This window comes from Thunnus albacares, chromosome 13 (assembly GCF_914725855.1).
Source record: "Thunnus albacares chromosome 13, fThuAlb1.1, whole genome shotgun sequence".
Classification (NCBI taxonomy): domain Eukaryota; kingdom Metazoa; phylum Chordata; class Actinopteri; order Scombriformes; family Scombridae; genus Thunnus; species Thunnus albacares.
Window position 1 is genome coordinate 17,629,729 of NC_058118.1, and position 15,348 is coordinate 17,645,076.

The 15,348-nt window shown below is 40.1% G+C and overlaps 2 protein-coding genes across 3 annotated transcripts in view; both read left to right on the forward strand.

Annotated features, from left to right (window-relative positions):
- ehbp1l1b (EH domain binding protein 1-like 1b) overlaps positions 1–8,300 on the forward strand; it is a 29,035-nt gene extending 20,735 nt beyond the window's left edge. For both annotated transcript variants that reach the window (XM_044370273.1, XM_044370274.1), the window contains 12 exons: positions 1,466–1,745; positions 1,847–1,995; positions 2,201–2,249; positions 3,248–3,572; positions 4,538–4,608; positions 4,771–4,819; positions 4,959–5,011; positions 5,471–5,591; positions 6,334–6,433; positions 6,516–6,589; positions 6,891–7,005; positions 7,189–8,300. In XM_044370273.1, the coding sequence (XP_044226208.1) occupies positions 1,466–1,745; positions 1,847–1,995; positions 2,201–2,249; positions 3,248–3,572; positions 4,538–4,608; positions 4,771–4,819; positions 4,959–5,011; positions 5,471–5,591; positions 6,334–6,433; positions 6,516–6,589; positions 6,891–7,005; positions 7,189–7,276 (1,474 nt within the window). In that variant the 3' untranslated portion in view covers positions 7,277–8,300. The remainder of the gene's footprint in view (positions 1–1,465; positions 1,746–1,846; positions 1,996–2,200; positions 2,250–3,247; positions 3,573–4,537; positions 4,609–4,770; positions 4,820–4,958; positions 5,012–5,470; positions 5,592–6,333; positions 6,434–6,515; positions 6,590–6,890; positions 7,006–7,188) is intronic.
- Positions 8,301–9,755: 1,455 nt separating this feature from the next.
- LOC122995221 (CAAX prenyl protease 2-like) lies at positions 9,756–14,448 on the forward strand. The gene is made up of 8 exons (XM_044370275.1): positions 9,756–10,019; positions 10,115–10,217; positions 11,657–11,740; positions 12,335–12,413; positions 12,553–12,720; positions 12,950–13,021; positions 14,007–14,069; positions 14,160–14,448. The coding sequence occupies exons 1-8, from the start codon at positions 9,883–9,885 to the stop codon at positions 14,378–14,380; spliced, it is 927 nt and encodes a 308-aa protein (XP_044226210.1). The 5' UTR covers positions 9,756–9,882; the 3' UTR covers positions 14,381–14,448.
- Positions 14,449–15,348: the final 900 nt, after the last annotated feature.

Consider the following 15,348-nt stretch of genomic DNA (forward strand, 5'->3'; position numbering starts at 1 on the left):
TCACATCTCTTCAGTGAACAAACTCTTTCCCAGGGCTCTGCTGCCAATCAGCCAAACAAATCTCAACACTCTCTAACCAGTCCCGCTGGCCTTCCTCAGCCTAACCCTCCTTTGGTATCTAAGCAGGAGGAAGGAATCAGTCCAACACCTGCTCCCCAACACAGTGAGGCCCAAAAACAGCCAATGAAAGGACAGAGAGATGATGTCACAAAAACTGGTCACAGCCTGGAGGTAGCAGCCAGTGAAGATGAACTTGTTCAATCGTCTGTAGTGCCTTGGCCCCTTCCTCCAAGCACAAACACTACTACCATACACTCTGACTCCGTACTCACCAATATACCCAACGACACACATCTCGACAAGATACACGATGAGACAAAAATGGCCAAAATAGCCATAGATTCACACAAGAGTCTTGAAACAAGGGATGATAAAGACGTGAACCATTCCGAGAGCCCCAGTTTAAAGAAAGACACACACCCCACAAAGAGTCCACAAATGAACACACAGACACACACCCATGAGCTAAACCATGTCACCAAGGATCAGCAGCTCCAAGACGAGGAGAGGTTCTTATTGGACAAAATTCGTGTGATGACAGGTGACACATCACCTGTCTCCAGCCTGCGCAGTATGAAACGCCTCATCCCTGCCCCCAGTGATATTGACTCTGACACCTCAGAGCCCACAAACCAATCAGACATCCCAGCTGGCCCTGTTGATAACAGTCCACACTCGATTATCTCGAGCTTTGATGCCCTGCAGGAAGTATCACTGGCTGAGGCAGAAGAGCCACTGACCAATGAGCTTGGGCAAAATCAAGGAGAGGAGGATGTGTAAGTCAGCATGGGCTGTCAACCTGTGCCGCACTGAAGCTTTGTATTTCTTTGGGTGTGTGATATACAGAGCTGTACTCTTCAGACTTGAGTGGGACCTAAGTCATAATAATGAGGCCTTGAGACTTGACTTTTTCAACATTTGACTCCCTAAAGATTCAGCATGACTTAAGATACATTCAAGTATCAAGTTTTGACTCAGTAAAGACTTTGACTTCAACACAAAAGATATAAAAACAGTTCTGGTGATATGAGTTTGTTGCCACGTGCGTGCATGTATGATATGATATTGAACTGAATATCCAAAGAATAAGAAAATACACAACATGGGCAACTGTTTGGTGAATCTGCTCGCTTCTGAAGTGATTCAAATTTGCCAAACAGCATAGACCTGCTTGAAGCAACCATGCTGCAAATCTAGGTTGCTGTTTTCTTGAATGTTGTGTGCATGTGTGTCAGTCATGCCCTCTAACAACAAGTAAGTGCTTGCATGTCTCACGCTCGCATCTACAGTGTGATTCACTGGTGATGACTTGGCTGTTTGGATGATTTCCTTTCTTCCAGTAAACGGAGTCTTTCTTTCTGTTTATCACTGTGTCATCTCTTCTTTATGTCTTATCTTCCCTTAGGCTAAAAGGCAAATCAACAGACCTCCCTGATGGTGGAAAGAAGAAACCGCCATCGCCACACGGAGAAACCTCCAGCACACATGCCAGTGACACTGACACACACATCTCTACAAAGCCAGCAGTAGACGTCCCTGACAGTAGCATCGCTCCTCCCCATCACTGTGACATGAAAACATCCAGACTTCCTACGTTACCAGAGGAAGAAACCTCTGACGTTAAAACCCCCGATGCTGTTCCAATGGTCAGAGAGGAGGCTGATGGGAAGGATGACGCAACTGAGGTGAATATACAGAATATTGATGTGCCCTTAAACTCAGACAAACAAACACAGACACACATGACAAAAACTGAACCTTGTTTCCTACTCTCTTCCTTCACCAGGCCCTGGTGAACTCCAGCCACTCGCTGCTCCAGTGGTGTCAGGGCATCACTAACGGTTACAAAGGGGTAAAGGTCACCAACTTCAGCACTTCCTGGAGAAACGGCCTGGCCTTCTGTGCCATCCTGCATCACTTCCATCCAGACAAGATGTACGCCATTTCTTTCTTTATTTTCTTTTGTTTGTTTGCTTCCCAGTTTTGTATCTAATTATCTATTTTGAATGCATTCAATTTTAAACATCACCATTTGCTGTTACACTTATTGTAAAGTGAACATTTTAAGAGGGTTAATATATATTATAAACCTGTTGTGGGTACGTTCTCATTATATTCTACCCTGCTTTTATCCTATTAGAGATTTTGACCAGTTGGACCCTCATGACATCAAGCTCAACAACAAGAAGGTAAGGACAAGCTCATGTTAATGAATTTCACATTTTTGTGAATTTTGTGCCATCAGCAGTGTCAATAACTAGCTCTCTTAAGACCAGAATTTATCTTCTTTTTTGTTTGGTAATGTTTTTAATAATTCTGATATTAAGTTCTATTGTGAATAAATTCACCCAAGTAATGTTTCTTCTTTAATTGAGGCAAATACCAAGGCTCCTAGTAGCTAATTGTTTTACCAGATGGTAAAAGACAGTTCAGATAGTGTCAAGTTGGGTGTCAGTCATATGATATGAATGTCATGTTAAATCATCTTAAAGCCACTATGTGTAAAATTTGAAAATTTGACGTTAGCAATACTACCACTGACCCAGTGGTAGTATCAAATAAGAAAAATAACAAATTAAGCCGTCAGCACTCACAAATAAGTGTACATGCCTTTTTTAATGATGCACAGCAGCAAAAAGACATGTTTTCTTCCTCAGCATGCAGTAACACTGAGGAAAGCCTAGGGCTGAAACACGTCTGTTGTTTTTTTTGCTGCTGCGCCTCATTAAAAAAGTGATATACACTTATTTGTGAGTGATGACAACTTCATTTGTTATTTTTGTGATTTTTGGGACGCAACCCATACACTCTAAAGACTGTGAGTTGAGCACACCAGTTTTTTCGTTTATGCAGCATCAAATAAGACACCATGGTAGGCAGAAAGAGCCACACTGGGAATGAAAAGCTGAAAGCAGCTCATAGAGTGCCTAATCTCGCAAGGATTATCTCATTCTTCTCAAAACAAAACCTTATGCCATTAGAATAATCCAGAAAATTATATAATCACATAAAAATCTACACATACTGGCTTTAAATATTCTGCTGTGATCGTCTGAACTTTGTTAGTCAATCTGTTGTACATTTTGTAGGCTAAAATAAACCTGTAAAAGTGTTTTTTTTTTCAAATCATACTTGTCCTGGGACATACATACATACTGATGATGTCTTTCTCTTCTGACAACATTAGGCGTTTGACGGTTTCGAGGCCCAGGGCATCTCTCGTCTGTTGGAGCCATCCGACATGGTTCTTCTGTCCGTCCCTGACAGGCTCATAGTCATGACCTACCTCAGCCAGATCCGCTCACACTTCACCAACCAGGAATTGAGCGTGCTGCAGATAGAGCACAACAGCAGCCAGTCCAGTTATGGCCTCGCCCCCTCTGGTCCTGCTCCCACTAACGTTGATGCTGCCGCCTTCTGCATGGCCAGACTGAACGAAGGAGTAAGTCTAGAAGAAGGACGGAGCAGCACGTTAGTCGTCCCGCCACCGAGAACCAAACGACTGGTTAAAGGTATCAGCTGCAATGACTGTCTTATCATATATTTCTTCCACATATTAGGAAATCATCCCATCTGTTTTGGCTCATTTTAGCCATGCACTTGAACCTTATGAACCCTTTAGTGGGTTCATCATAACAAACTGTCAAGTCAAACTCACTTTTAATTTAATTCTACATACAGTAAATCATCCTGGATTCCACATAAATGTGAAAAACAGAAGATAAGTATAATAAAATGGAGAAAAAAAGACTGTAGAGCAGGAGAAAAAAAAGAGGAAAGGGGAAACATTAGTGCGTCTCCAGGGAACTTAAGAATGTGAAGTAGCAGTATTTGGGCTTAGGAGACAAGAAGGAAGGATAAACAAATCATTAAATCAACTTCACAGCACCTTAATTAAGATTCTAGTTAGTTTCAAGTTAGTTTCACAAGCTTCCCAAAGATACTAAAATAGCTGAATTTAATGGAAATGTGTATAAACTTTCCACTTGATGGAAGTATGAGTCATAAATCATTTTTGACTGTGTCAAAGTGTATAATTCTAATTTTGAATTTAATCTCAATAAGCTTTTTACTATGAGCGAGCTTAGAACAGTTTTTCATATTTCACTTGAGATATTCCGTCTTTGCTATTTGGTCTGTGCTCCTCTGACTGGTTTGAAGTGGGCAGGACTGGAAAAATGGGATGTGACACATTTTCATGCACCAATCAGGAGTTTGCAACATTTAAATCAAAATGTGATGACAGTTGTGGGATTGTTTGCTTATGTGGCCAAACCACTTTCCATCAGATATAATCACACCACACCCACACAGTCCTGTAGAAGCAGATTAGTTTAGTTGTTGAGTGTTGAACTTAACAAATACTGTTTCATGTTTCCTTTTTCAAACTTTAACTTTCATTGATGTCTATTAAGTCTTAAATATTTAATATAATTGAATTCTTCTTCTTCTGATCGTGGTTCTCATCTGTTTTCAGTGGATGAGTCAATAACTCCAGTCCCGCCTCCAAGATCTGCCACAAAGGTTGTCAAATCTGGGCTGGCACAGGTGATACTTTTTTCTGTCTTTCTTCAGCAATATGCAGTTTTCTAAAATAACACTTAAAGTTATAGTAAATTCTGTTTTCATCTGGAAAAAAAAAGCTGTCATGCACTTCTATGTGTCAGCTTTGTGGTAGTGATGTGAACGTTTCATGTTTTTCCTCCCCAGGATGAAGAAGCAAAGACAAACTCTGCAACAGAAAACACTAATAAGACAGGTGGGTTCATGAAGCCTGAGCCTGTCAGAGACAATACTCTGGCATTTTAATATGTATTTAACTTCCCATCTTCAATCCTCTTTCCTCTTTTTCTCCTACCATGTGATCTGTATCTGTGTGTGTGTCTCTGTGTGTGCAGAGTTGCAGAGTGCACCTGAGATTCAGCCTCCAAAACCAGAAGAGGAAACAATGGTCAGTTATATGTTTCTCACTTCAGTTTTTCTCTTCTCTACTTCTTTTCTTTATCTTCAAATCTCACTCTCAGATCAAATGAAAGAAACATCAAAACAAAATGACTTTTCTTTCCTGATTGGCTGCAAGAAGGACCAAATCACATTTTCTATTCTCTCACACAAGTTCATTATAAAGAAATCATTCTTGAGATAGTGAACATTCTTTATTCAGCCTGTATTTTCTCATTCTTTTGACTTCTCTAATATTTTGACCTTCTTCTACTTCTTGTTTCCCCTTCCATCTCTTCTTTCTGACTTCCTCCTTGACTTTATTCTACAATTCCCTCTTTCCTTTGATCCCCCTTTTTCCTCTCTATCATTGTCTTGTGTATGTTCATGCATGTTCATGTATGATTGTGTATGTGTGTGTCCGTGGGTGTGTGTGTGTGTGTGTGTGTGTAATGGGGCTTGTGGTCAGTGTCTGCAGGACACTAGTCAGTATGTGCTGAGTGAGATAGCGGCGTTGGAGACGGAGCAGAAGCACATTGATAGCAGAGCTGCTGTGGTGGAGAGACGACTGCGTAGCCTCATGGAAACAGGTGAGTCATACTCATTAACAAAGAACATTCAGGGAACGAGATGCAAGTGAGTGACTCCTAAACAGGTGAAATGATTTAAACAAGGTGAAACATACATAACCTCAAACTAAAAACTGGTCAGGGAAAGTGCCCAAGCCCTATAGTGAGGCTGTTGTGGTGGTAATGTGGTGCTGTGTGATGGTGGCAGTGTGCAAAATGACTTCTGACAGTCAGATGGTCACATGCTGTCCATGCACGTTGCACTTTGCAATTTTAAAATGTGAGGACATTTTCTATCTCCTGACAAATATCCTGCACAGGTCCAGTTTTGCAAACCTGTATCTGAAAAGCTGCTTATTATCTTCTATTATCCCTAAATCAATTCTGGACCTCGTCTGACCCCGTTTTTTGCATATTGATTTGTTTATGTTTATTGGACTTTAAAGACATAAATTAGGCTTTTTCAAATATGAAAATAAATGTATTAATATACCAATCTACTGTATGTAGTTTGCACAAATTTGTTCAGGGCGACACCAGTTTATTGTCATTTTCTATTCAACATGCAAATAAACTTTACAACACCGGCAAATAGAAATTAATTATCTTCTTTTCTGAGACCCTCCCAGAATTTTCTTTTGAGGTTGTCACTGAGTGTTACCTGTTCCTTAAGCGGTGCAAGACCACCTAAGATCCCCTGTATTACACACACTGGGTGTTTTCTGCACACATTGAACTGTCTTCTCCGTTTCGGTTCATATAGGAAGTGACCGTGATGAAGAGGAGAGACTGATTCAGGAGTGGTTCACTCTGGTGAACAAGAAGAACGCTCTGATTCGCAGACAGGACAACCTGGAACTACTGTAAGACCCCTCACACACAAACAGTACACACATATACATACACACTTCTCTCTATTTGTCTGATTGTTGACTGTATCTACAGGCAAGAGGAGCAGGATCTGGAGAGGAGATTTGAGCTTTTGACCAGAGAACTACGTGTCATTATGGCAATAGAAGGTTAGTACACAGATAGCATTTCTGCTGTTCGCCACTTAGCAGAACCAGTAGAGCAGACAGAGGATATGCGCTTGGCTGCAGATGTGAAATTGTTTTCTCATTCACATTCCTGACATGCCCAGTCTACCTTGCAGCTTCCCTTATGTCAATGTCTGGCCTGTCGTCAGTCATACGTAGCTGACTGTGTCTGATGTAAATTGATGAATTACATTGTAGAATCTTTGATCAATGCAAGAAAACAGAAAATGCGATAAACTGTGTATATGTTAGATCTGTAAATTGCTGCTGTTTTGTCCTGCAGACTGGCAGAAGTCATCCACTCAGCAGCAGAGGGAGCAGCTGCTCCTCCAAGAGCTGGTGTCTTTGGTCAACCAGCGGGATGAGATCATAAGAGACATTGACGCCAAGGAGAGAGGGTGAGTGTGTGGGTGTGCAGCTGTTTGAAAACTAAATCATGACAAGACAGCAAAAGGCTAAAAATATTTTATATTTTATGTTTTTTGATTACCAAGTTGCAAACTCAACTTTAAGGTTAATCCTAGTAATGTTCACCTTAAAATAAACTTGTGCTACATTCTGATATGTGTTTGTGTTTGCAGGGCACTGGAGGAGGATGAGCGTTTGGAGCGCGGCCTGGAGATGAGGAGGAGAAAATACAGCAACAAAGACAAATGTGTGCTACAGTGAGAAGAGGGGAGAAGCACAAACAGCTTCCCCTTTGTTTTTTAAGTGCCTTTACTTTTCCGAGGAACTGTTTAAACCAAACACCCGTCATGAGGAAACCTCCCTGATGGCGAAATAAGGACTGCAAACTTTCATCTTTAAAAGTGTTTGTGTCAAAGTTTCATTCTTTTCAGTCTGTCTTAAAGTAATAGTATTATTTTTATTTATTGAAATGATGTGTCAGATTGTTGTACATCTATTTGCACATATGGTTTTTTTGTGTGTTTGTGTGTAGATTCTTCTTTAAGTTTGTTCTGTTTGAACACTGGTTTTTCTTCTTTTTTTTAAAAGAACTGGTTTCCCTTGTCATGACGTCAGGCCAACATGTGCCAGATCCTTGTAACTTTTACGATAAATAGTTTACAATTACAATTACAACATCAAGAAATTTGTGTTTGTGTTACGTTTCTGTCTCAGACATTTCCACCCCGAAAAGAAGTTCACATGCAAAGACATTTCAGGTTTAGAATAGCATTTTATAAGTCGTGAGCTGGACTCAAACCCACAATGTTGTGAGTACAGGGTACTGTACATGCTTTCAACTTCAAGATGACCCCACACCTCCTCAACATCATATTTTGATGATAAAAGCATTTCCACATATTGCAATATCATATTTGATTGTTTTTTTGCTAGATGTTGAAACTGTTCTTCAATCTTGCGTGCACACAGAGGCTGCTCATGGTGTTTTCCAGGTTAAAGCTTTTATTTTAAGTGCCTTGAATCAACCACAGTATGTGTGGTTGTGGTGTTGATGCCAGCTCGAGTCACAGAAATGAACCTGTTTCCTCATTTCTGTGTTGTTTGACTACTGTATGCATGCTTTTTGAGGTGGACTGTTGGTAAAGTGGTACTCTGCTTCACGTCACTACTGTATACCCATCACGCACTGTATACCTGATGTTGCTGTCTATATTTATGTGGTGAAGATATGATGAAAGGTATTGAAAAATGTGTTGAAGAAAAATAAATATGAGTTTGTTGCTTACATTTGTCATATTTGAATCATCATCTTAAAGTACACAATGATGCTTTGGACACAACATCATGAACAGTCCCTGCAACAAACACAACCTTTGTGATGTTGATCTTAATATATTTGTAAGTAAGAGTAAATAAGTGTAAACAACTCCTCATCTCTATAGTAAATGTTGAGTCTGCAGTTTGTGTATGGGATTGTATAATATTGTTCTATATTTTTGTCATTTTGTCTACCTGGTAGTAGTATAGTATAGTAAAAAAAAAAAAAAAGCAGGACTTTGGCACAAAAAAGATAATCACTTTAAAAGATTTTGACTAATTTGGATGGCTGAAGCCTCACTAAAGAGGGTGTACATTGTCCCCCATCACTCACATTATAAGTACATTATGAAGTGATCTCTTAATGGCCAGTATGAATAGGAGGAATGATTATAACAAGAAAAAACAAAAAAACATGTCAATGTTCTTTTACCCAGAGCCCAGACCAATACTTCCCCAAACTGGCTTGGATTAGTTCAGGCAAATCAAACAATTGTGTAAAGTAGGGCCATAGGACTAAGTAGTAAAATGAAATGATTACACAGTATCCAGTTACACAGTATCAAGCTACAACTTTGATAAGAAGGGGTCACAAAATAGAAAGATAGCATTTGTTAGTTTTCCACAAATGGTAAAATGTCATAATTAGATAAATCACTGTAGAATCTTCGCTAATGAAAATCAGTGGCCTGAATTTCCTCAAGGATATAATTTTGTACTGTCAAAGAACCAAAAATATAATTTATTCTCCCCAATAAATACCTAGTAGCCCAGTACTTTTTGATACTTTGATAGTCTACTCTGTTTTATTTCAACATTTTTCTATAATGTTTTCCTCTATCAACACATATTGGTCACAAGTCCCTGGTGGTCTGGTGGTTAGGATTCAGCACTCTCACTGCTGCAGCTCAGCTTTGATTCCTTGTCAGGGAGCAAGTGTTCTTTCAAGCCAGGTCACCAGCAAGCACTGATTAATGAAGATGGGTTTAAAGTGTCTTGGTATAAATGTGTCTGCTGTACATGCAGGTTGACCTCAGTGTGTGTCCTACGCAGAAAAATGAACTAGACAAGTATTTCATTCCCCAAGGCTGTGCTGTGGTGCCTCACACCTCCTAAATAAGATGCATCAAAGGCAGAAGATGATAAAGTAATAGAAAAGACCACAGGAGAATCAGGACCCCTCTAAAAGAAAGTCAAATAATACTGAACATTACAAGCTTCGAAAGTATTTATTACAAGGCTTTTGTGTTTGATAGGATTTATTTTATTTTTTTGTGTCCATGTGTTGTATTGTAGCTTATTATCTGTAAAGAGTATATGAGTTTGTGTGTGTGTGTTGCGTACATGAGCACCTGTGTATGTGTCCCCCTGGTAGTATTAGAGCTAATCAGCTTGCCTGTGCAGCACAGATCTCTTCGTTGGGATCTGCTAATCTGGATTGTCAGATTGGACCAAGCCAACCCAGAGCATGATGAACCTGTGCTGCTGCGCTAGCCATAGCTCACCTAAGGAACCTGTTGAAGCTCCAATTGCAAGCGTTCACTTTTGTCATGCTGGAACCAGAACATGACCCGATAGAGCAGGTGGAGCATGCCCACACAAGGTGCTGGGTGTGTGTGCTGGGCTGCTTTTTGCTCGCCTGTCTGTATGTTGGAAGTTTGTACGTCTGGAGAAGCAGCTTACCCAGGTACACAACTCACCAGTAGTCCTGAGACTGTGCTGTTATACTGGGTTTATCAACTGCTACTCTATGTGTGTGTGTGTGTGTTTCTGTGTGTGCAGGGACCATCCCAGTGTGATAAAACACCGCTGTGCCAGTGTGCTGCTGGTCTCTGCTCTGTCACCTGCAGTGGTGAAGGCATGGATACACTGGGCTGATGTCAGGGTGAGTACACGTGGATAAAACATGCCACTCTCTGCATCTGCCTCCTTCACTTCTCCAGCTGTACATTATTAACTGCAGAACATGAATAAGAAACAACAGGTTTATGTGGTAGTGTTTATCACACTAAACTCACATAAATTTTCAGGTACAAAGGCAGAAAACAATATCTTAACAAATGACAGAGCATTAAAGGATTTGGCTATATTTTTCTTATTGTCAACAAATCTCATGTGCAGAGCCAAACCAACAATGAACTCATCCTACTTACAAGTATTGTGTGTATATCCAAAGATTGATATATCTTATTCCTCTGTGCCGTAGACTTCCATTGTTGTCCAAAAACTATTAAAAACACGTCAATGAGTCACACCTTTGATTACAGGGAATAATAACAGTGATCACATTTTCTCTAGAGAGTAGTTCTATGTACGGCAGACACCACTGCTCATGCGTGGGAAGGCAATTCCATTTACCGAAGTTCACTAGCTTGACTTTGTAGTAAAGTTCTTTGTGAAATGTATGTATTACAATGTATTACAAAGTCAAGAGGTTGTGATATATAACACAAGCTAGTTACATGCGCAGTGGCATCTGCTGCACAAGGAACTACTCTCTGGACATTGAAAAAGTGATCAGTTATTAGTCTTTGGAGCCATTTCTAAACAAATTAATGTGAAGGAACATGTTACCCAGTGCAATGGTGTGGCTCACTGACATGTTTTTGGTAGTTCTTGGACAACAATGACTTTGGATACACATATAATACTTGTAAGTTGATGAATTATTTGTTTAATGGTTTGACTCTGGAATGAGCCCAGTTTGTGCTCTACACAAAAGATTGACTACCAATAAATCTAACAAATCTTTTCAGCAGGGTTTGTCCAGTGAATATTACAGAGCAGAGCAGGTAATGTACAGCATACAGTATCGGTCAAAAGTTTGGACAAACTTTCCCATGAGAACGTGTATCCAAACTTTTGACTGGTACTATATATACTCATTGCCAGTATGATCTACAAACACAGCATACAGCAATAGCACTAGCAAAACAGAGTGAGAGACAATTACATGAATGTAGCTCAGTATATAGGGATTTGCAAAACATACTTGAACTGGTGATTTGATGTTACTCACCATCATCCATCCTCAGTGTAAAGCAGCACTTTTGAAAATCTCTTCCACTGGGCGGTCAAAGGTCAGTCAGTCAAAATACAGCACCCTGGAGCTGAAAGGGATTCATTATCTCCCTCAAGGACATTTTACAGAGGGGAGTGAACCCTGATTGTCCAAGTGAAGGACAGTGTCCTCACTCCTAGGGACATGTTCACTGTATAAATGGTGTCCTGTGAGGTTTAGCACATGGGATCACTCAATGGCTTAACTTTATAATCACTGAAAGGTAAAAATGATGTTTATAAAGCTGCGTTCTGCCCCTCAAGGTCGATCAGTCTGTGTGGGCGTTGATGGGAGTTCGTTTGGAGGGTTTCATTCCTGCAGCCATATTTCCACTGCTACTAACCATGGTAAGTCTGAAAAGATTCAACCCAGATTAAACCTGGAAGAGAAAAAGCTGTTTCTGTCCCTACCAACCTTTATTAGAGAATGAGTTCTTTGTTAAAATTACAAGAATTTGACCATATATTTCATAATAGGTATCACAATGCAGCACCGATTGTCTTAGATACAAAAAAAAAAAAACAAAGAACAGAATAAAAGCTTCATATCCAGCCTTCTCATGAAATTTTTAAAAAAAAATGAGAAAGACATAATTTACTTAACCAGTTGGAAGTAAAGTCAACCTGAGAATATAAAAGTGTTCAGGAATGAAGACACCACAGCTTAGCAGCATACTGTACATCCTGTTTCCCTCTTATAACATTTTATTTATGCTACACTAATGCAGTTTTGACATCTCAGAGATTCATTTTCCGCTCCAAATACTATACAGTGCGCCTTTACAACCTGCATTAAATCTCTGAAATTTGCAGGAATATCCCATGAGCATTTTTAAACCACAAACTATAAAATGTGCCTTGTAGTTTCTAGATCCTCTGCTTTAATCTTTTTTTATGTACTCTCTCTGGAGGTTATTCAATTGATTTTGTTCTACATATCAGGTATTTTATCTTGGTCCCCTGATTCATTCTGCCATGGACAACCCCAAAGGTCTCACCGGGGAACTGCAGTCAGTGCTGGGTGAGTTAATCATGCCTGTGTTTGTGTCTATGTGTACTTAGATGTCATGTTACATGAACTGGAGTTGGGGAGTTTCGCATGTGTGCTTGAATGCATTTGATGTGTATGCCATCATAATGTCTTGACTTAATTTTCCCAGATGTTCAGTCATGGAGGTTGTGTATGGGAGACGTAGTGTGGCTCAGGAACCAGGTGGTGGCGCCAGTGACAGAGGAGCTGGTGTTCAGAGGGGCCATGCTGCCCATGCTGGTGCCCTGCACAGGACCCACAGCTGCCATCTTCATGGCACCGCTGTTCTTCGGTGTTGGTATGACAACCAGATTTTCAAAAAATTAACACCTTCATAGTCAATATTAGGATCATGTCAACATTATAACACATTAATGAATGATATAACGTGTGAATGAACTTTGGAAGTAATTAAACCTTTTTGGTTGTTTTGCAGAAGTTCATCTGAGAAGGTGCTACATTATTTTGAATGACATGCTAACTGTTCACCAAAAAGCTTGACTATTTTATGTGTTTCATTGTTGTAGCCCATTTCCACCACATCATAGAGCAACGGCGCCTCCACAAGGATAGTATGAGTGTCATCCTCTTGGTGGCAGGTCAGTTGATTTACAAACCCCTCCTCAAATAAATCAAATTACAATACTTCAAGAATTTAACTTAAGTTAGGTAAAATATAATAATACATAAATAATTCAGGGACTGAACACATAGTTAATGGATAGGTTCACAATTTTTCAAGTCTGTCTTAAATCAATAATCAGGTGCCCAGATTAACACTGAAAGAGGTTTTCTTTGCGGTAATCACTCCTCTTGTTCATACTAGCTGTTAAAAGATCCCATTCGAATGTGCTTTCAGTGTAAGTGATGGGGGCCAAAATCTACAGTGTGTCCACACAGTCATTTTGTACAAAAATGCATTTAAAAGTGTATCTGAAGCTTATATGAGGCTTCAACTGTCTGAATTAATCATATCAAGTGGATATCTGCCACATTTAAAGTCTTTTTAGCATTAAATTCCCTCTTTGTGTTTCCTCAGACAGTGTTTCCCTTTTGAGCTGTGGTGGAAGTATAGTAACAAAAAGAGGAACTTTGGCACTAAAAAGATTGTAGCATTGAAAAATATCTTCTTGATTTGACTCATTTGGACAGCTGAAGCTTCATATTAGCTTCAGATAAACTCTTAAATGCATTTTTGCACAGAAGGAGGCTTGTGGATTTTGGCCCTTCTAATGGACAGTATGAACAAGGAGGAATGATGATGGCAAGAAAAACCTATTTCAGTGTTCATTTGAGTACCTGACTATTGTTTTAAGACAGACTTTAAAAATTATGAACCTGTCCTTTAACATTGTGAACAACATTTTAGTACATGACTCATATCTGTATGAATTAATGTTTGCCTTTAAAATCTTACTTATGCACCAAAGTCAAAGTCTATATCTAAAACCTAGTTTATGTAATACATAACGTGTAATACATAATCAGCTTTGCAGCATTATTAAATGGACATAATAGGAATACTGGTTTTAGGTTACCAATGTGGCACCTTTTGTCATTGTTCTTTGTGCTCCTCTGTTGCAGGGATGCAGTTCTTATACACAACTGTGTTTGGTGCCTTTACTGCCTTTATATTCATGAGAACTGGTGAGATGTGGAGTGAACACCACTCTTACTGGCTAACATACTCACCTCAAAAAAACACCTCATTAAATCTCTTATTTTTTCTTTCAATAGGTCATGTTGTGGGTCCAGTTCTATGCCATTCATTCTGTAACAGCCAGGGCCTGCCTGACATCAGCTCTGCCCTCCAACACCCTCAACGATCAGCTCTACTGTTCTCATATTTGATGGGAGTGCTGCTGTTTCTGGTGCTCCTCTTCCCACTGACAGACCACTTCTTCTATGGTGCCATTCCCGTCTGCAGCCTGGCTCCCCCTCCAGCATCTGTGTGCTAGATTAAATAAGATGACTCTCCTCTTACTCCCCTTAAAGCTACTCTTTTTACTGTGGATTTCATTGTGTGTTGGGCTTTCAAATAAAAAAGTATTTTTATAAGGAGTGTGGGCATTCGTGCATTTATATATATGTGTGTGTGTGTGTGTGTGTGCGTGTGTGTGTGTGTGTGTGCGCGTGTGTGTATGTGTATGAAGAAGAGAACGATTCTAGCAGTTCAGACATTTCCTGCATGGTTGAAAATATTTCCTTCTGTATTGAAACTCAACACCAGTACAACTCTCCCTGGCTGAGAGAGCGAAAGAGAGGTGTGTGTGTGTGTGTGTGTGTGTGTGTATGTGTGTCTTCGTGTGTGTCTGTATGTGTATGTGGCAGAGAAAAACAGATGAACTCTGAAAGAGAATGAGAGAAAGGGGAAGGAGGAGACAGCAGAAGTAGAGAGAGACACATACAGTATGCAGACAGAGACAGACAAAAACATCGACACTGTGGCCAACAAACATAAAAAAGGAGCCAAAGTGGAGAGAGACAGCTATGTAAAGTCAGATTATCGGGACAAGTAAGGTTATGAAAGTCAGACTTGTACAGAAAATAGTGAAAGAGGAGGGCAAAAAAGGGGGTATAGCCAGAAGTAACAAGAGCAATGCCAGGAGACATGAGAAGAGAAGAGAAGAGAAGAGAAGAGAAGAGAAGAGAAGAGAAGAGAAGAGAAGAGAAGAGAAGAGAAGAGAAGAGAAGAGAAGAGAAGAGGGGAGGAAAAGGGAGGGGAGGGGAGGGGAGGAGAGAAGAAGAGAGAAGAAGAGAGAAGAAGAGAGGAGAGGAGAGGAGAGGAGAAGAGAGAAAATATGAGAACAGAAAAGGAAAGATGGAAGGGGATGATGGGGGGAAACGTTAGTGTTACCCCTGGGAAGAAAAGAATGTGAAGTGGCAGAGTTGAGGCAGAGGAGAGAAGAGGAGAGAAGAGGAGAGA

What these genes read in the sequence shown, in the direction of transcription:
- LOC122995221 (XM_044370275.1), top strand. Translation starts at nt 9,883, where the DNA reads ATGCTGGAACCAGAACATGACCCGATAGAGCAGGTGGAGCATGCCCAC. An exon ending in GGAACTGCAGTCAGTGCTGG is followed by an intron (nt 12,414 to 12,552) that starts GTGAGTTAATCA and finishes TAATTTTCCCAG; the next exon opens with ATGTTCAGTCATGGAGGTTG. An exon ending in TGTCATCCTCTTGGTGGCAG is followed by an intron (nt 13,022 to 14,006) that starts GTCAGTTGATTT and finishes CCTCTGTTGCAG; the next exon opens with GGATGCAGTTCTTATACACA.